At 40.9% G+C, this 22,262-nt stretch overlaps 1 protein-coding gene across 3 annotated transcripts in view; it reads right to left on the bottom strand.

Annotated features, from left to right (window-relative positions):
* Positions 1 to 7,062: 7,062 nt before the first annotated feature.
* The window catches only part of LOC146457558 (sacsin-like), a 36,847-nt gene continuing 21,647 nt past the window's right edge, over positions 7,063 to 22,262 (bottom strand). For all 3 annotated transcript variants that reach the window (XM_085091814.1, XM_085091815.1, XM_085091816.1), the window contains exons 8-9: positions 10,520 to 21,597; positions 7,063 to 8,899 (exon numbers count right to left, since the gene is read on the bottom strand). In XM_085091814.1, coding sequence (XP_084947940.1) covers positions 8,615 to 8,899; positions 10,520 to 21,597 — 11,363 coding nt within the window. In that variant the 3' untranslated portion in view covers positions 7,063 to 8,614. The remainder of the gene's footprint in view (positions 8,900 to 10,519; positions 21,598 to 22,262) is intronic.

The following is a 22,262-nucleotide window of genomic DNA, read 5'->3' on the forward strand; positions in this document are numbered from 1 at the left end:
GGAAAGCTCAACGAAAATCATTGATACTTATTGCAAAAGATAGTGGTGAAGCGGAGAGGAGGGGGGGAGGGATGGTGGTTATACCAGTTGGGAAAAAATTACCGTAGAACAAAGCAGGACGTTTGGCAGCTACAGGATCCTGCTTTTTTAATTTTTCAAAATAAAATCAAAGGCTCCTGTGAGCCAACTCGTGAATGCAGAAGTGAATAGTGGCAGCCGTATTAACAGAGGTACTACGCTACAAGGATTCGTGGTCGCCATCGGTGGCTCCGCAGCAGACCATTTCAGGCTGCATACGCAACTAGCCTGCGTTTCCGTTATTACCGGGAATGCCTCGATTTCGCGGCCCTCGAATTGAGGCCTTAAAATACACTAAAGAACACTTATAATATATAGCGGTGAAATCCTGTTTCTTGTAGAAAGCCAGGTTTTTGAGAAGGCAAAGAGTTTGAAATCAAGTGAAGATAAATTCCGATGAATTGCGGCGATACGTTTCTCAGGATATCGGAAGCAATTCCTGGAAGTCTACGGAAAATACATTCGATGTTTTATGCAGATTTACTTTGTTGTGTTTATTGAAATGATGCAATGCTGCAGTTATTAAGAACTTTTGTGGAAAAGTCGCGTTGTCTACTTGAGACGTTTTATTCGGGAATGGCTTTGCCTAGCAACGCAAAAAGAACTTCAGAGTAAATTTACCAGTTTCCAGTACAAAGCCAGCGCGGCGCTTTATAGAACCACATCACTACCTAAATCCTTTTAAATTCTCGCACACGGTAACCATAAACATCAGTATCTCCCGCTCATTTAGTCTCCATAAACACAACATTTACAAGCTCTGCAGTTAGGCCAGTGACCATATGTAACCCTTCTCGCCAATTCACGATGAGGCTTTTAATGGTGAAGTTAATCTTACATTTCACGCCTTGAAAAAGTCATGGTTGATTTCACGCCGTGGAATAGGCTCACGTCGTGAAATATCAGTGAAAGCTTACAAAACACCCTGGTTGTAAAACTTTTCGTCGTCAGCGAGAATATAAAACTTTTGTGCCAAACTTATCAGGTAAACCATCAGGCATCTATCGAATGTGACACTTCGACCGTAAGGGATCGAGACTTCGGGAGGATTGTACAAACGATCATGACTAAAACACCACACGAGTACATACGGGTAACATACGGGTAACATACGAGTAACATACGAAACATACGGATACATACGACTAACATATGAGTCATACGACTAACATGCGGATACATACGAATACATACGACTAACATACGACTAACATACGGATACATACGAATACATACGAGTATAACGAATGTTTTTCTTATAAAGGAAGCTCTTATTATAAGCCTTGCAAGCATTTTTCACGTCAGCAAACACGTACCCGGTCCAATTTGAGGTTGGGGGGGGGGATGTTGATCGCCCCCCCCCCCCCAACCCCCCAAGGCTTAAATTTAGTCACAGTAAAATAAATTCACATGGAGTGCAAAACCATTAGCTTGCGCTACAAGATAAAATTATATTTTGCATGGCACTGACGTCGTATGACGTCAGCAAATCCGCCATCTTGATTTCACTATTTCACCTTAGTTGGTTATGAGAAATGGCAAAAAATCAGTGCAAAATCAAGCCAGAAAGCTTAAATGTAACCATGTACATGTAAAAATGTCGAATTTTGGGAACAGTTGACACATTAATTTAATCGTATTTTATTACTCGTATGTATCCATATGTTATTCGTATGTATCCGTATGTTACTCGTATGTTAGTCGTATGTATCCGTATGTTAGTCGTATGTTAGTCATATGTTAGTCGTATGTATTCGTATGTATCCGTATGTTCCGTATGTTACACGTATGTTACCCGTATGTTAGTCGTAAGTCGTGTGGTGTTTTAGGTCATGATCTGTGCTAATAACCGAGGAGTGTGACTCTCCATTAATTTAATTAAAATGTTCACAACATTTTCCTTCTGCTTCCCGTGGATTTATTTTTGTGCGCGATCAAAAACAAACAAAGAGGTTTTCAAAATACTTGGTCACGAAATTTGACTCCTTGCACATCACTATTTCTGTACTCAAAATGAATATCATTGTGTTTGGAAGAAGTAATTACTGAAAACGTACAAGCGCTTGCGGGATTTATATTTCATGAACATTTCACGCGAGGTGAAGGCGATTTGAAAATAGTAAATCTTGTTCCACTCCTAGCAGTTTTTAAAACAGTGAAATTTAACTTATAATCTCGCTGTTCTCTAAAAATTGAAGAGTCTTCAAGTTTTGTTTGGTTTATAATTTATTATACTCCTATCAATTTGCATGGCGAGAGAAATATTCTGTCAATTTCGCGGCGTGAAAATTTTCACTATTTGCCAAGTTCATAAGCAAACTACATCAAGCCGCTCAATTGTTCACTATCTCAAGTACATGCAATCATGCACTTTACCCGCAGCACTTCACTTTCCAATGGAAACTACTAGTGTACATGTTTTTTGCTTACCGCGCAAAACAATTAAATTACAGATGTACACGCACTCTGATTCATTTCAATACGCAAAGCAACGCAAAGGTGGACGTGTACGTTCTTTTGGTGGTTTTACGTGGTTATCAATCGACAAAAAAGCGTCCAGTTTATCTTCCTCGCGTCGTGTTCTTGCCAAATGAAACATGATACATGTGAACAATTTTGTTTTCCTAGCACGTGACCTAAATCTTACTGTTTTCTGTATGGTAATTAATACTCCTTTCTACGTTCAAACGGAAGAAGCTTTCAATCTTGTTGAAGTTACTATTTTGGCTTTATCCAAGTGAACGTAAATATAGAAACACGTCAAGCGCTGATTGTTGCTGTGCATAAGCGAACTTTCAGTGTTTACATTTGTTCTGCTGCAAAGAGCTTATCGCTCACACTAGACCCCAACTGAAATTTATTTCGAAGCTTTAGTTTTAGTTTCCTACTTTACCCTTAGCCTTTCACCTACGGAATTGTCTTGAATCTTTAAAGTTAATTGAACGTGTATTTTTTTATATATTGCGGCCAGAGAAATAGAATGTTTTGTTCGGCTGTATGTAAATTCAATGTTTACGGCCTGATCTTATCGATTAGGTTTGACACCAAAGGGGGTTTATCGCACTGTGGAATTTCGTATTCTTTCAGTGACGTTGTTTCCTCGGATTTTTACGGTAAGCTCCTTTAATTTCATGTTTGCGTTTGATGTTTTCTGCAACGAGCAGCTCCGCCTATCAAAGTGTAGCCCCTCTTAAAGATGCTCTTTTGGCTCGTCACGCAATCTTTCCTCCCCAGCGAGAAGAGCCAAAAGAGCGTCTGCGAGGGAGGTTAATCGAGGTCGAACTTTTGGAAAATATCCGTCCCGAAAGGAAAGTTGCCGCTTAGTTTCGGTCAATGGAAGGAGTTAGCAGACAACACACATATTAGCTGTTTTCTTTTAAGAATACGTTATTCGTTGAGTTGATTTTACGACCTTGTTTTTTGTCCCGTAATGGCGGCTTATGATGAAACGACAACAGCAGAATACAGTTTATGAAGTAGAATCCATATGAAAATTAGCCATGTGGAATTTTTCGTGTTGAGCCAATGACGTCAATTCCTGTAATTTGAGCCTTAACTTCCGGAACAAGGCCAAGCAATGGCGGCCGTGAAATCTCGAATAAAAAGCTAAAAAAAAAAAATACTTCCAATCGCCGTAAAGGATTGAAATTTGGTAACATGAGTAAGAAGGTCATATTCTACACGAAAATGCAAAAAGATGGAAAATGAAATTTTCGTCCCAGGGGCACTTTAAAATAACTCCCTAAAAATCCTGCCGGTGCGCCAAACTAGGACCCCAAACTATACTGCAGATACAAATAAAGGATAGATGTCAAAAGTTATTCTAGCATTTTTTTGGGATGTCGGTTGGTTGTGTGATACGACTTCGTTGAAGTTTGCTTATTTGACAAATTTGCAGACGGACGCCATTTTGAAAACTAAGGGAGAGCACTAAACGCAGGAATCCGGAATCCGGAATCCGGAATCGGGAATCCAGAACAGAAAACTGGAATCCGGATCCAGCGGAATCCTCAAGATTCAGCAATTAGATTGTCTGAAAATAATGCCAACGCAAATGGATATTTTTCGATTCGTGACACCTGAGAAAAAATCTAATTAAGTCGTTATTTCCACAAAATGAAAAATGATTGGTCTCACGGTTAAAACATGTCAAAAAAATCGCGCATGTAGTAAAGGAAAGAAAATTTGATAGTCTATATCTTCTTTTTGAAACTATGTTAAGGTTTCTGGAGACCACAAATATCACCTATAGTTACGGTTACATGTAAAGAGTCTCTTGAATTACAAAGTGAAGTAAGCAAATCAGTCAGAAACGAAGCTCGAAGTGGAATAAAAACAAATATCATGAAAGGATAAATGGCGTCATTATATGAAATTTGAAGCAAAGAACCCGGTTCGCAGTTTAATAAACGTCATCAGAATATTTACTAAAATGAGCAACCCACTTTGGAGCCGACAGTTTTCTTTCATGTTTCCGAAATGCGGCTGTAAACCGAAATCTGCACTTTCTCACTTTTGGTCGGTGGCGAATGCGGGATATGGATGTAGCATTAAAAAGCTCTAAAATATGTTTGCCAGCTTTGACCTTCTCCAGTCTCAATGCAAGATTCGCGTAAGCGAGTTTTGCTAAAAAAAAAAAAAAAAAAAAAGGTGTAATGGAAGTTGCGTGAGAGTGACGCAAAGTAACGCAAAGTGACGTTCCGTGTTGATCACGTGAATTTCTGTAAAACATTATTCGAAATAGACGAAAGTGCTGCACAAAATTCCTGCTGGAACGACTGATTCACAGTGGTGCATAGCTTGGCTTGCATAGTGGGGAACGTAAGATTAAACAGAGAACTAAGAAATCAACGGCAAAGAAATCAAGTTTGTTTGAGGTCAGTGACAGGAATGAGGTGAGTCACGGCAAAAATGTAGAAACTATGCACGCTGTTTCGTTATGTTAACTTGTTACACTTTAGGTTACGATTTCAATTCACAAAAAGAAAAGAAAGGGAGTTTACAGTTAATACTTGGTACAAATAGATGTTTCTAACGGCTTATTTTAATAAAACAATGGAAGTTAAAACAATTCAAGTGCGCTTGTTGTTCATTTCAAAATGGCGGATAGTGAAAATGTGCTCAGTTTGTACCCCAGGAGGTTTTTCGGTGAGATTCTTCGCGTAACGCAGGTATTTCTGGCTAGTTTGTTGGAGGCCCTAACGAGGCCTTTAAGAGAAGCCGTTGGTTGCTTTTGAAAAAAAAAATCGTTAAATATTTATAAGAAGGGTTGGCTTGCTCTGTTACAAGTCAGAGAACTAAAAAAAAAAAACATTTAATGAATAGGACTTGCGTGTAAGCGGTTCAAAAGTTACGATTGCCTGATTTAGTAGCGTAATGAATGTTGACATTATTTGCGGTTTTGTTGACCAAAAATGCTGTCGATCGTTTAAAATTCGTTTCTCGTAAACGAGTAGTTATTTGGTTAAATGGATGTTCTTTTCATAAGTGTGGTACCAGGGCCTATCAATGTACAAAGCATGAGCGAATTCGAATTTTGAGCTGTGTTTGGGATTTCTTGGGTTTTTACAGACATTTACTCTTAAATATCAGCTAAGTAATCATTGTTTTGTGTTTAGCAGTAGTCCTAAAAGCCCGGAAAAAAGAGGTAAGCACTTGAGTTTTGGAATGCCCCGCCGCCCCATCAGTTTCGATTCAATGTCTCATCACATCTTCGAATACTACTGTATTAGATCACTGTATTAGACTTTTATCCTTTTCACCACTACTACTACTGTACGTAATAAACGATAAGAATCCTTCAGTCGCTGGTCAAGTTCTCGCCATGTTCTTAGCGATACGTCAAGAAATTACGGTTTTCATTTTAATGCTTGCCGCGCCACAAAATTGTCATGTGTTTGTCAAGAAAAAGAAGAAGAAAAAAAAAAAGAATTGTCGGGATCGGTCATGCCAGTGGGCACTCAAAATACCAATAATAACGGGTTTTTGGCCTCTGGGTATTTAGTATATAAACAACGGTATCACTTATTCTGGATTGACCTCGCGAAGTCTGCCTCAATATTGCACGTGACATTTTAATCCGGCCGCGTTTTATTTTACCCCACGGTTTCTGTTATTCTTTTTAAAGGAAACTCTTCACCGTTTTTTGGAAGCTAAATTTCAACTTTATAAGTAAGGAACGTTTTAGGGGCAAAATATGCTGAAACAAGATGAGAACCAACATTGTTCACTTAGGCTTAGACAAAGCCTGGCACTTCCGTTTAAGGTTTTCGTTTTCCGCCGAATTAACCATAGTTAAAATAAATAAAAGAAATAAAGGACTTATTAATCACAGAATGATAAAAACTTTGCCCGATGTAGCCCTAATACCATTAGACGCGACAATAGACAACAAAGTATTCTTAATTTTAAATGAAGTTTATTTAGATTATCAATGTCCACCAAGTAAAAAAGGACAACTTGGCAGATTGCCTATCATACCAAATAAGTACCCGATTCCCTTCTAAACTCGCCTTTTTTTTTAACCTTTTTAGTTTTTGCAAGTTTGTTTCTGTTGAGGGACTAGAATTGATAGTTGGACGCGAAAAAATGATGCAACCGACATGACGTGTAAGGCGAAAAGATGGGAAGGCGCGGGGGGAGGGGGAGGGGTGGAGGGTGAAAGTGGGGGGGGGGGGGGCAAGAGACAAATAAGATACTGTGCTAAGGCTGAAGAGACGGATCACGAGGCAGACTCAAGGTAACAAATAAACGTCGTATGGGGGTTACATGAAGCTGAATGAACCTGCTGGTCTTAAAAATCCTAACAGCAGTTGATGTCAATCTGATATTCGAAGAAAAAAGTATATGATCTGCAGCCCAAAACTCAAGAGTCATACTCTTCTATCAGTTCCTGTTTGCGCGCCTTCTTGTCTCGGCGACAGTGTGAACGGATATGCGACTACAGGAGTAATACAACAAAAAGAACAACTCAACATCAACAAATACCAATGAACAAGAAATTTGTATTTTGTACTTGTTGTTTATAATTCCCGCAGCTAACAAGGAGCAAACGTCGGTACTAAGATAAAATTGCCAAAAATCAATCCTAAAATTAAAATGTCGTTGGTTACTACATATTATTTCTAGCAGCTGTTAAAGAAGAATATAAAGTCTATAAAATCGAGTCTAAGAATAACCTTTAATGAACCTGAGACGAAATCACGTTTCTCTCATATCACTAGCACCGGGAATGCATGATATATCATCGTTGCCGAATTACCATTCCAAAAGATCCCACTAAACAAACTGGAAATGTTTCTATTAAAATGAGAAAAAAAGCTACATGCTACTTTTTTACTGCTTATAACTACACGTTCTCTGTTTAGCCGATATATTCAGTCAATAAAAGTATAGAAAACCCTTACAAAAATGATGGGTACTCTTTCTAGATGTAACCCTGAACAACTCGGACGCTCACACACGCAAATCAATGCTAAAAGAACACTAAATAAATCACTTAAAATAACTTTACTTTACCGGAGACATTTTCTTCATTTCATTTCTTGTGCAAAGCAAACTAACACAACTTTTTAAAAGGAGCATGACAGGACTACAATACTACAAAATCTAAATGAATACAAATGGTAAATATGAACTGCAAACTTCACTGCTTGAGCATAACAGCAACTAATAACCACCTATAAGATAGATGGCTTTTAATTTATTTGAAAGGAGGGAATTCTCGAAGAAACAATAAACCCTGAGTTTTGGCCTGCAAAGATTTGCACAGATTTTGCACTCCGTGAGATCAGTTGTCAAAGAGGTCACGCTGCCGACCAATGAAAAGTATTGATGTTGGCAAGCTCTGAGACTCGTGGCAAATTCGCAGGAAATGCATAGCGGTCACGTTCTCCCTCACGAGTGTTTCTCTTTGCACGTGTATTATAGTTTCAAGCGCCTAAACATCAAGTATGTCGTAATGCTATAGTCAAGCTACTCCTACAAACTATTGACTATCTTTACTTAATCTAAAAACTCAAACGTTTGAACTACTTAGGGGTAATTTCGTAAAATAAATTAATTGACCAGTGACTTTTTGAGTAATTTCACTCAATGTTCGATCAGAAAACAAAAAACAGTGGAAACAATCGTCCTGTAACGCCGATTCATAATACATTCAAAACGGTCGTACAATGTTTTCTAAATAAACAGCTAAAGTCTGCTACCTTTCCCCGCAGTTGGCACCGGCCGGTAGCAAATGATAGCAACGGGCACAGGAACTTAACTAAGTTGTGATTAGTTCGGGACACTTGTTTCTATTGCCGTAATCGCGAACATAATTGCTTTCTTTTGCTACCACAGTTTGAAAATGCTGCTTAGTATAGTTATTTCTAGCTTTTACATTTGACTGCTACAAGTTTGTTGTACGTATTTCTTCAAATATTCACCCACTGATCTCGCATCGCTGGGATTACAGGCCCTTCAACAGTCCGTAAAGCACAATTCATATCAGTTGATATGCTGTAAACGAAGGGTAGTATTGAACTGTTAATTATTATAGCCTTGAGAGTTTGTCACTGACCCTATCCAGGATTCTCTTGGCAAGATCCAGGACCTCGTGAGCCGTCGTTTCTGAGTAGACTTCATTGGGAATCTGGGGGTAGCGGACTTGGTCAGGATAGCGCATGCGTGTTGAGTCCACCACGCGACACTCCAACTTGTTTGCTAAGCTGTCCAATTGTAAGTCGTCCAAACGTGCGGCAATTCGTATTAGACTGTGTGCATGTGTCTTGAAAGCATCATCTGCATATTGGGCAGCCTTCAGCGCCTTCTCGGCAGCCTAAATACCATAAAAGTGCCATAGCAACAATGGTTTCATACAGCCCTTTCCCCCACACATCAAATGTTCCAAAACTGTACAAATGGTCTACAAATCTGCGCACTAAGACCTTAACTCATTTAAAAACGAAGTGGTTTTATCGTTACCTGTCCCATTTTCAAAGTTGTTGCTATAAATTTTACGTTTTATTACATTGCTTTCAGGTCACTACTACTACTACTACTACTACTACTACTACTACTACTACCACTACCACTACCACTACCACTACCACTACCACTACCACTACCACTACCACTACCACTACCACTACCACTACCACTACCACTACCACTACCACTACCACACTACCTTCTACTACTACTACTACTACTACTACTACTACTACTACTACTACTACTACTACTACTACTACTACTACTACTACTGCTACTGCTACTGCTACTGCTACTGCTACTGCTACTGCTACTGCTACTGCTGCTACTACTACTAATAATAATAGTAATAATAATAATAATAATAATAATAATAATAAAAATAATAATAATATATTTTTTTATATAATTTGTACAAAGTCTAGAGAGATTCGCTATTCCCACACGTAGTTTGGGCCACCTTTAACGCCCCAGTCTATGTATAATCTTATAGCATACATAAGTTTTTACAACTGTCATAATAATAATAATAATAATAATAATAATAATAGTTATAATAATAATAATAATAATAATAATAATAATTATTATTATTATTATTATTATTATTATTATTATTATTATTATTATTATTATTATTATTATTCGAATAAGTAAGGATTTGGTAAAGCATTTGACAATAAAAATCTGCGACGCTTCGACGTTTCCAGAACGTCATTATTAAGTGCAAGTTCTGGAAACGTCGAAACGGCGTGCTGTGTTTTACAATATTTTATCGCAGATTTTTATTGTCAAATAATAATAATAATAATAATAATAATAATAATAATAATAATAATAATAATAATAATAATAATAATAATAATGTTTATAGATTTAACCAGGGTGACCTCTTCAACATAAAATACTGATATCAATAAGGGCCCTGCAAAAAAAAGGAAAGAACCTAAAAAGCCTAAATACAGCCACTAACGTTAAAAGTAATTAAAAAGCTAATGATCTATAGAATTCTAATTCTTAAGATCCTTCATTTCAGTTTGGAATTTCATTAAAAAGTTTTGATCCACTTAAATAAAAAGACTTCTCTGCAGTCTCAATTCCCACTTTGGGAAGCATTAAGTTCTTCCAACTTCCCCTCGTCTTGTGAGGTAAGTTCTGTGTAATTACGAATTTTGTTGTACCACATAACAACTAGAGAGCTAACCCACTCATCAATTCAATTCGGCACAAAATCCAGTCATTGCAGTGATCATGATTATCCTCATCGTCAATCAAGAAAATTTTTCCGATACCTGATCACTCCTATGCTTCTGCCTATTCCTATTATTCAAGGTCAGTGGTCCACTTTTTTTGTCTGTGGATGATATATTCTTATGGGTGGTCGGTCAGATGAAATATATTTTTTAATCTTCAACTCTTATTCAGGACTTTTGGAAGGGGAAAGTTAAACTTTCAGGGCACCTACCTGATGGCACTTGAAACAAGCCCACTCATACGATGGGTTGTCAGCAGCTAAGTCTTTGGAAGCCGCCTTCAGGTCGAGTTTAGCTTGTCTGAACCAGCGGCGTGCCTCACCTGGTTGGGGATTCTTCTTACAGAAGCTTGGAGGAAAAAATGATTTCGAGCCAGCACTGGTTGAATCAACACAGTCCCCAAATGTTCGCATATAACTTGCCCTGTATTCTCGACGTTGTGCATGATGTTGCCGGGCACGCGTTTCCCAGAAACCAAAGAAGGCTTTGAGACTGGTTGCTGAATTGCTGTCCGAGCTATGGCTTCTAGCTTGTGCTTCACTGCGCTCCAACCTTGCAACTTCATTCTGTAGGTGCTGGAAAACCTCTTTGTAGAATTCCTCGTCTTGGAGGTTCTTCTCAGGATGCCACTGTAGAAATAATCGCTTTATGATTTTTCTCCTTCTTTTCTCAGGGAGCGACCATGCCATTTCCAGCGCCTCTGTAACTTGGGCCAAAATTTTCATTTTCTCTTCTGTTAGAGTGGAACTTGTATGTTGGTCTCGTAACCCAAGTGAAGAAGACTGGAGGCGATGAAATTTGTACAAATCAGCCGATTCGGCATCCTGTAGCGGTTTGTCATGGCCTACGTTGACTTTGTAGAGTTTTGTATAGAGACTGGCGTCTTCTTTATTTGTGTCTTCAATGATAACGGCATAGACAAAAGTAGCATCTCCGCTCTCCTGATCCAGACTGGGATCATCCAATTCCAAACCAACATATTCTCCAGGGGAAAATTCTTCAAATGCTTCGTTTAAGAGATGATGGTCTTCGATCGGGATGAAATTTCCTGGCTGTGGCAAGACATTATTCCGTGACGCGTCGTAAGAGTCATCTTGTCGAATTTGCATGTCGTCCAGGATTGACCATATCTTGGTGGGATCCGTACGCAGCATCTCTGGAATGAACATTGCCGTCTCCCGAAGCAACCCTTTACATGCTTCTGCAATCACTTGCGTTAAAACCAGTGATACCTTGCTAAGGGTGTCCTCTACATCTGCATTAACATAGACCTTCCAAACAACTTTATCAGCTTCTGAGACCTTATCCACGAAGTGTGGCACTTCAGCTTCACTGCCTGGAATAAGAACTCCCTTGTACATCAGGTTGGTCTCAATTTTCTTCATTCCAAGGAACTCGATATTCTTAAGCCTGTCTTCGACGGAAGCAATGACATTATCATCCAAGTTTCCACTTTCACGGTTTGCATGCCGAATGAGCCTCAAGATTCCATGAAAGAACTGTTCTGAGCAAAGTTGTTTTTTCAGTGAATCAGCCACGTTAAACCGTACAGCCAAAGCAACACCATCCGTGGAATCCGGCGAATGAACAAATTTCTCCTCCACAACATCAGATAGCATCTGCGGTCGAAAATCTGTTGAAAGAAGCATGATGTAATCTTTGTAGTTCATGCATGAGTTGCGCTGCAGTTCTGCTCTCTTTAGTTCCACCACAAATAGTTCGTTGAAGCTCTGTAGGCGACTTTGGTACTGAGGAGCGTCATCGAATATTAGGTCAGTGGACTTGTGTAAGGTAACAGGTTGAGTCACACTTGCGCCCCTACTAAATACACATAGTGCTGGCAAGTAAAGTTTTGAGATACCAATCTCCTCCGCCGAGTCTTGTTGCAGACACTCAAAGAAACCTCTAACCGCTCGCAAGGAACTTTGGATCTCGTTGGGGTGTAGCTTATTTTCCTTACTTTGATCGTGTAACATTTCCAGTACCATCGCGTAGTGGGACGACTTTACAGATTTCGAGCTACCCAAATACTGAAACAACTTGTGAAACTCTCCAAATTCTGGAGGGACTCCAAATAGAAATGGTGATATCTCGTCCCTCTCGTACAGCTCAAGCACAACTTGTTGAGCTGGAACGTACCTTGTGCCCTGCTCGACCAAAATGCAAGGTGCATTTTGAAGGCTTCCCTTGACATCACTGTCTGTGGTACCGTTTTCCTGCAAAAATCTATAAATCTTTTTCATGACTAACTTTCTTGTGACACTCTGATCTTCTGACACTCTGGTATTGTTTTGCTTCACGAGATGATGAGAGATTTTGAGGCAGTGAGATGTAACCAGATCTGTGGTAGGTTGTGACAGAACGCTAAGACGTGACAGGGGGGAGCCGAAAGGAACCCTCATTGCAAACGAAGCTCTTGGATCTGCCCACTGGGGGAGTAGATGCGCTGTTGTCCAAACAGTCTCAGCATGCTCTAAAATGACAGAGTCTTTGAAAGAAATGTATGGAGTTTGGCCCTCTTCTTTTTCACCATACTGTGCGTGTAGCTTGCGAAGGTCATCGCGGACTGGATCTGAAACCACAAAGCGAATTCCGCAAACAGCCTGCAGAAGACCATCGTCTAACACGTGTAGTCGACTGAAAAGGTGGGAAACTAGAACCTTGGACTTATTGTCTGTTTCCGCAGTCCACTGCCTGTCCGCTTCCTCCGCTACCTCATCGACAAATCTCTTGAAATGATCGCAAGAAACTTCGTGCACCATCCCAATCTTCTTCATAAACGGTAGCCATTGTTCCGAGTTGAAAGGTTCAGGTGGAAACTTGTCTTCCGAAAGCATGGCTTTGAAAACATTGTTGAGAGGGTCATAGAAACAACTTGCTTTCTGCAATGTACCATCACCTGTGGTAATGACCTCCGTGTTCCTCAAACAGTGTACCATCCTCTCTTCGTCAGTCGTCGGAGTGCTTCTCAAAATACAGTCTCGAATATACGTGAGGTGCGTCTGTTTTGTCTCCCTGCTGAAGACCTTGAAATGTGGACAGATGAATTTACAGTACACATCAATTGGAGAGATACTGTCAAATTCTAGAAATTTGTATAGTCCAGAGAGGCCTTGGACGACTTCCAGAAACAACACATTAACTTCACGTTCTAGACTGCTTATTTCCACTCTCGGTATTCCACTAGGTAGGAGGCAAATTCGTTGATTTTCAAGACTGACAAGACTACCGTGTGTGGCAAGATAAAAGGGAAGCTTCCTCAAGGTATCTTTCCCACAGGAGATTAATTCCAAGCTGCTTACATTTTCGCTAAAATACTGCAGAACGGTCCTGCAGCTGTTAGGATCCAATACTCCTTGTAACGAATAAGCTCTTGTTTTCATACGTCGTTGAAGTGATAGAAGAAGAGATCCTGGGTTTGCAAGAGACCCGACAACGCATTTAAGGACAGCCTGTGCATCCCTTAATGCACTCATCATGTGTGCAGTTGAGGTTAATGGGCTACAAAGAACTGATGTGTTCAGCTCAGGCAGACCCACCTTTTGAAGAGCTTCAACAAGTGGCATTCTTGTAATATCCCATTGTGTGAAGTCAAGAACTGATTCAGCTAAATCCAAGGGAACCAGGAAATGGACTGTGTCTTGACTTGAATCACTTAAGCCACTCCCTTCTTGCACTTCATTTTTCTCTTTTGCCGGGAGAATACTCCAATTGGACAAAGGTGCGAGACTAATCCTCCGAATGTAGCTTGACTCTTGATTCCCTAGATGGAATGACATAAGAGGTTTCGCGACTTCAGCAAGAAAACTCCAAACTCTGAAGATCCAATGAGGAGTTGGTTCTTGAGCAGTCCCGTCATCTGGGAACCACTTGACGAAGTCACCTTTCTGGTAATACAACGGTGGCAGTGTACGGGGCAAATATGTGGCGAAAGCATTAACATCAAACGGTTTGAACACAGATGCCTGACGACTTACTGCATCGTTGAAGATATTAGTTCTTAGTTGCTCATGAACAAACATCTCCTTACATTTTGGCAAAATGTCGTGGTATCCAGACAAGAACTTTCGATCTACACGATCAAATGCACGAAGTACATTGTCTTGTGTGAGAAGTAGCGGCAGACCAGGTAAATTCTTTACAAACTCTTTCTGACGTTTGCAGTAGCTAAGCACAAGTGCAACGCCAGCATCGCTCTTAAATGGAGTGTCGTGGACATTAGCCGGAATAGATCCAATGCTACAAAGAGAATCTTTACTTCTGAAGGTCTTCAAAAATTCCATTACCGATGAAGGTGATACGCAACAGGAATACACATCACACTGATGCAATGCGCGGAAGACAGATAACGAAAACTTTACAAGGTTAAATCCCGTTTCAATCAGGATTTCTGACAAGGAAATCTTTAAATCTGTCTCAAGATTATTAAAGAACGCCTGGTCTTTTCCTAAGCCAGTTGGTGGAAGCCATGACAAGTTAGCTTTATTCGAACAAGCTGAACCTCTGGGTGCTCTTCGCAACACTGGAAGAAGACGCATTTGCTTTTCGTTCATTCCCTGATACACAGATCGTACTAGCGTATTCCAATAAGAATCGGTCGCAAGAACTTGTGGAAACAGCTTCTCATAATCTTCAACTCTTATGACCAATTCTTGTTCGCAGCAGCTTGGATGTTCTGGTTCAGAGCCTTGCAACACTGGCAGCTGATAGTAATTCCTTACCTCGTCCAAAAGTCTTAGATAGCAAGATGCTATCACATCACTCAGCAAAGCGTTGTTCCAGTCAGTACGATAACCTCCAGTTTCGTCCTTCCACAAATTTCGCCTGGCCTCGTGGTCCAATGCAAAGTGACCATTAATGTGAACTGGCAGATCAGTTGTAATTGGAAGCGGTAAAAAACAATAAGCTTTCTTTTTTCTTTCTGGTGGCTCCCCTCCCTTTGATGTCTTTGTCAAGAGGCAAGCAACACCACCACTGGGAAGCATTCTAAGATCGTGACTTCGAAAAGCATTGATAATACTCTTTGTGATGCTGTTCTCAAAACCAAACTGCTGAACGACGAACCAATTCTCTTCATTCCCGGTATTGTCATTCAACGTCATAACGTAGGAGCAATGCTTTCGCTCAATGTTAGAAGGGAGATGCTCTCCTTCTTTGACCAGTTTTCCAACTTTCTTTGTGTAGCTGGCGAATTCGCGTCGTTTAAGTTCATCTTGGTCAGACATCACTGCTTTGACTGAATAGGAGTTTACCACTTTTCCAGTCTCATCAATTTCGCACAATGTTATCTTCTTCACGTTGTTCACAAAAAGAAGGACTTCAAAGAGCTCACTCTTTAGTGCTTCCATCATTTCACTCACTATCTCCAGCGTAATTGGAGTTTGTGATAACTTGGAAGCATCGGCCATCTCTTTCGTTCTAAGAGGAAACCGAAACATAGTTGAATTCTGTATTGGAAAATTGTCCTCTAGGTAGCAGGAAAATACATCTGGAAATGTTTGCTTTAACTCTGTGGTCTCTATGTACTTTCTGCCTGGTTCTTGCGGATTAGCGTCTGGGACGTACTGACAATTTGGATCAAATACGCACAACACTTCGCCAATCTCATCACTTTGGGACATGAACGAAGGGACGTCGGTCAAGTGGTAGACAGCATTAAAGCCAACACCATACTGGCCAGTCTTGCTTGGGTCATTTTCTTTACTTCCCTCCCCAAGGTGCTGTATGCCTTCAATATCGGCCTCAGTGAAAGGTTTGTTGTTGTAAACGCACAACGCAGGGCCCTGTAGTGGCTCCCAGCAGGTCTCAAATACTCGCTCCTTAGGATGGTTGCGGGGGTCCTTAATGAAACAAATCTCAGTTGCCTGTGCGTCATCTGCATTCTGAAGAAGTTCTTTTAGTAGCTCTTTCCCACATGGATAGGCCTTCAGAATCCGTTTTAAGCGATTTGTTAGTTTCTCCTTCTGTCCAAAAGATATTCCAAATGTGTGACGCCGCAAAGCTTCTTCTCTTCGTGACTTTACTCCTAATGTTGTAGCTGTTGATCGAGGAATCTTGGAATTGACAAACTGAACTCCAGTATTCCCGGAAATCCAATCACAATCTTTAAAACAAAGTTCCTTCACCGGCTGCATTATTCCTTTAGAGCTTGGAAGATAAATCAAATCCCTCTTCTTCTCAGTTGTTATAGAAAATTTAGATTCCAGCAACGAATCTTCTAATTGCGTTGCCAAATTTACGGCAATTTGAAGAGTTTGCTTGTCCAGTTTTCTTCCTTGAAATTCTTGCATTATACGCTCCAAAGCAAACATGTAGTCGTCTGGTCCGAAGAAGTCTCTCACACCGGCTACTTTCATCAGTGTTGAATACAGCCGAGCCAAATCCTCAGGAATCTTGTATAAATACGGAGAACAATCAGCGTGTAATTTGAACGCTACTTGATTCCCACACAAAAACTCATCTCCAACGAGAATACAATTCTTCGTTTTCAGAAAACCAATTATTTCAGCCTCGTTGTCCCCGAGCTCTTCTTGAAGAAATCTGTAAGACGAACTGCATACTGTTCTAACCATTTCCGCATCAGCATGGGCTAGTCCTGTAGACACTGCCTCATTAAGTTGGGCAATCACATGCTTGACTGTAGCCTTATTTCTGTTTAAATTCAAGAACTCTGCAACTTTCACCGGGATGGACAAATTGATTATCGGTTCAGTGCAACAAACTAGATACAACTGATCGGTTAAAAAGCCCTCAACTGAAGATATCAGAACTTGCTGGTTTTCCCCTTGAATTTCGCTGCCTTTCCAGGTGAGAGGAAAGTTCTGTGGCTTTCCGAGTACCGGGAGAAATTTAGCTTCTGAAATCCTGGTTCGAATCTCAATTGATGGAAGACTTTGACCTTCACGCTTCAACTTTTTTTCTAAAAAGTCTATCAAATGCTTAGTCCTCTGAATGGCTTCATCGCTCTGATCTCGACTCAGAATGCTTACGCTTTCTGCCCTTTCTGCCACCTCGGGCCACGAGAGATCATTTGTCAACATTCCAAGTTGCTCGAGCTTTAGTAGTCGTGAAGGATTAAGGAAGGTTTCGTCAGTGCCATGTGGAAACCTGGCATCTTTGATAGAAAACAGCAGCCCTACTTCTTTTTCTGGAGAGACAAGCTGAGTGGGGCATTTTAGGCTGTAGCCTTGTGGTGATGCTGGAATGCATGCGTAGCTCTTAATCATGTCATCAAACTCTCCATTTTTGTTGTCCAGTGCGTACAGGACCAATCTGTCTCTCAACTGAGGAGGTACCGAGCCGACGTTTGGAAAGAACAATTCGCGAAAAAACCTGTTCTTATTAAAGTTTCCAGATTGGATCGCTGTTTCCAGATCAAAGCTAACAAACGACTCGTGAATGTCCGCAGGAAGATCAACAACAACCTTATTGCTACCTAGCAGTAACCGAAAAACCTCAAACGCTACATCCCCGATTTCAGTATCCCTGCGAAACATTGGATGGAGAAAGACAACCTCGTGGACTCCCACCCAACTGTTTCCATGTGGAAAAAGGGGGAGGCTCTCAGCAACAAGGCGTTCATAAAATGAACAGGCCAGAGGCTCACAGGCTTTTTCTACTTCACGGGACCTAGGCCACAATGAATGAAACTGATATGTGCCTCCTGGTGCTTGTGTAGCTTGCTTGACATCGTTAATGAGATCGAGATATGCAGCGCAAACAGAATCTTTCAATAGAACGTTGTTCCAATCTGCTCCGATGCAGACTTTGTCGTCTTCAGTTTTGTCCTTCAACCTACGTCTGTTAGAAGCTACTGCAAACGCTCCATTGACGTGTAAAGGGAGACCAGTGTGAATTGGAAGGGGAAGGTAGCAAAATGCACTTCCTGAGGGATTTGAGCGACAAACAGGTACTGAAATGGAATCATAATTAAGCGTCAGTTGAACAGCAACTCCACCTGAGGGAAGAAGGCTTTTGTCTTGCTTCGAAAACTGCATTGCTTCGCCAGTTCCCATGGAAGATGCGACAAGCCACCTCTCTGTATCGGATGGTAGGTGAACTTCGTCTCCGAAGAAATGGGAGCCGTCCACTGTAACAGTGCTTTGGACGTCGATGGTAATCGCTGACCTCAGTAAAACAGTACTTGAATTCCCGGAATATCCCGCAAACTTGACAGCTTCGGATGAGGCTCTAAGAAAGTTGCACTGCTTTAAAAGGAACTGATCCTCAGCGCTGAGTTCTTTAGAGACTGTAGATAGGTTGTATGGGGTAGACAACTCTCTTAGCACTACATCTTTTGCCAACTTTTTTGTCACATCAAAAATCATGTTAGGTTGTGGATTTCCAGTTGTGTCTTTAGGCAAATGAAAGATGCTTACTCGAAGGACATTCTGTGTGAAGAGAAGCAGTGATCTGGCCCCACCAATAAACAGCCTCAATAGGTCTTTTACTTGCTTGCAGTCGTAAGGAAGAGGATTGATTTCACTTCGTATGGCTTGCTCTTTGGTTCTTAGTGGGAAGCGAAACAGTGTCCCATGAAAAGAGTTGTCTTCTTTGTCTAAATGAAGGTCACAATCAAATATACCATTGAACGGTTTGAACTGATTGCGGAACTTTCGCAGCTTCTTTACATTTTTGTTGGTGTCAATTTTCACTCCCGGTTTGTTTTTGTTCCTGATTGCCTTTCCAAGATAGAAGGTGTTAGGATCAAAAATCACGAAATAATTTCGGCTAACCAACATGGGAACATCCGTGAGGTTATAAACTGCATTGAAGCCAAGGCCAAACTTGCCAATTTTTTCAGTGTCGTGCTCTTTTGTTGCTCCGCTCAATTTTGTCAAGTTCTCAAAATCTTCATTTCGGAATTCCGCATCGTTGTATACCCACAGTGCAGCACCTTGACATTCTCTCATTCCTTCGTCAATCAGGCAGGTCATGGCATCCTCGTTGGTGCGTTCATCGTACAGAAATCTGACTTCCGTGGCACCTGCGTCGTCGGCATTCTGAATAAGCTCTTTTGGTACTGCAAATCCATCCTTGTAGTCTTCAAGGAGTCTGTTAAGTCTACGAGTGAGTTTCTCCTCTTGTCCAAACTCTTCACCTACTCCTAACTCATCTGGATCTAGCATTGAGTTACTCAAGGGTCGAACGTTAAAAAATTCTGCTGTGCTGTTAGAAACGTCCGGATGGACAAAGAAATAAGTTACTTCTTCATCGTCTTTTTCCATTTGTAGCCACTCGCGGTCACAATATACACACTCTTCGACTGAAGCAAGCCTGACAAAAGCATCGCCTTCCACTTGCGTAGGAATCAGCACTTTTTCTTGAAGTTGAGGGGACAGAGGACCGTCAGAACTCTTTAACTTATTCAGTATGGTTATAGATAACTGCAGGTCCTTTTCCACGTCAGCAGGTTCAAACGGCGGCTTACTCTTTGCATACTTCTCTTTGATCAAGCTAAGAACCTGAAGCAAAACAGATGCATCACATACTGCTTCCATGCCAAACGCCAAGAACAGGTCACAGTATTCTTTCATCTCTGCTGGAAGACAGGTAATATACGGTGTGAGGTCAAGAGCAGGCTTTTCAGCAAGTATGGAAGAGGGGGCTGAAAATCCATCTCCATTCCAAATCCACCTTGAATTCTGAATTTCCTGCAAGGATTTTGCAACATCAGCGTCATCTGCATTGTAGCAGAGGAAAGAGTAGGTGTCTTTGAGTACTAACATATAACGCGGCTTTTCATCCCTGGTGTAACAGCCCGTAATGACGTTTAAATGCTTCACAACTTCCAGTCCTTGAGGCGTTTTGTCCCAACCAAAATATCTGGCTAATTGACTGGAAGATTCTACTCCAATTATCGGCCTCACTGTTCCGATGAGATTCACGTTCTCTTTGCTTGTGACTTCTGTGGGCTTGAAGAAACTGATCTTTTCCTCACCCTCTCCCCAGAAATGAAGACTGCTGGGATAATTTTCGGGTTTTTTCCTCGTTCCACATACCCAAGGAATTTCTCGAAGCAGTTCTCCGAGTGCTGTTCCAGAAACGGGTTCCTGGAGTTTCCTTGGCTCTCTTTCCAAATAAGTCATAAGTGCTTCTGACTTCTGCCTCTGTTTCTGCTCTAGCTCCGCTGTCGGCGTGCTGGTGATTTCAGAGATCTTTCTAGCACTTTGGTAAAGGTCTTGGGCGTTGATTTCATCCTCGCTTTTCATACCAAGTTTCCTCAGAACTGCAAGAACTGAAAGTTCAGCATACTGCACCCCGGTAGGAAAAACATCTTCATCGGCAAACAATCTCCGAATCAAGTCTTTCGTGGGATCAAAAAGCTCCATTGCTCTCACCCGGCCACCCAAGGTCGGAACAAATGGCAGGGCTTTCATCGCATCTTCGAACGTAGCACTGGCGCCGGCATAAACTTCGTATCTCTTCATCACAAAGGCTATTAGTTGATCTATATCTTCCTCTGGATATTTTTTGTCTTTAACACCAGGGAATATCCCATCCAGTAAAAACGTTGTAGGTGTCAGGATTTTAATGTCTAGCAAGCCAACCATCTTCCGTGAGTCTTCATCCTTTATGTCAATGAATTTTCCTTGAGGAGTCACTGGAAACTCGTGTGCCTTCTCTGGTGCTGCATGAAAGCCCTCCTTCTTTGACACGAAATCCTCTGAGTTGCTGACCGTTTGGAAAAGGGGAAGGCAAAGAAGAAGAGCCTTTTCTTGAACATCAAGAGATGAAGCCTTCGAAATAAAATTTCGTAAGGAACGTCTGCCATCATTGGTGACTTTATCTAATATGATAGCTGAAAGCATTCCATTACCTTTCTCTGTGGAGTATATCGCTATGGCCTTTAAGACACCATGGACAGTTGGTGGGTGAACAAATGTTTTCAGAACACCGAGGTTGCGATTCCAGAAGGCTGGGCAGTCTTCCATGACTAGCACTCCCAGCTTTGTCAAAACATCACTTAGATTCTTTTCTAAATAATCGTTATCCAATCTTCTGACAACAACTTTAGACTGTTTTCTTAGTCTTGTTAGGGTAACGGGAACTTGCGAGAGGTCGAGCGGAATCAAAGGGAGGTTTTCTAGGCTAGAGAGATCCTCGTCCGTCACAAAATGTTCTCTCAGGTAGTCCCACACGCTGCTGAGCCATTCTTTTGTTGGATGGTTTAGATTTCTGTCACCAGGGTGCCACTGAATTCTGTCGCCTTTTGACCAGTCAGAAGGTAACGACTCCAAAAGCAGAGAAGGTATGTCACGGCTGCAGAGGAGTCGTAACTGAGTGCATCCTACAGGGAAAGTAAACCATTTACGTTGATAGTCGTTTTTGTACTGAAAGCTTAAACAAGGACTCTTTTGGTAGTCACGTTGGATTTTACTTAAAATAAGAAGCTATCGAAAATGAACGTCTATCGAAGATTTTCTATGCTAGAGAAGTGTAACATGATTTCTAAGAGTTTGCAAATTTCGTTAGCATTGTAATTATCTCGCCGAGAAAAGGCATAAAATGATTTGACCCCATGTTAGAAATGTGTCACGTCCTCTCACCCCAATAACTGATTGTCAATAAACGTTGCCAAAATAGGTCTAAGGCATGAACAAGCAGCTTGTGCGAATGGTAAATAATGACGAGCAAGGGGCACAATATATCCCTACCCCTATCCCTTTTACAAGCTTGGTGTATCCAAGGGTTAACTTTTCATGTATCGAATTTCACGATATATGAAAACGGGCGCCAAATAACAATTGCTTTCTATAAACCTGAGTGATGAGGCATGAGGCGCTCACCACGAAACTTCAATTTTATACAAAAGAAGTAACACAACTTTGATGTTTTGGAGTTACGGTATAATCGCAAGCGAATAATATTCATACTAAACGCTACAACCGGCCATTCTCTAATTCAGATAACGATTTAACAAAAAAGGAGACGAAGAACAAAACTTGCAACTAA

This window comes from Pavona decussata, unplaced genomic scaffold (genome assembly GCF_977016875.1).
Source record: "Pavona decussata unplaced genomic scaffold, jaPavDecu1.1 SCAFFOLD_240, whole genome shotgun sequence".
Taxonomy (NCBI): Eukaryota; Metazoa; Cnidaria; class Anthozoa; order Scleractinia; family Agariciidae; genus Pavona; species Pavona decussata.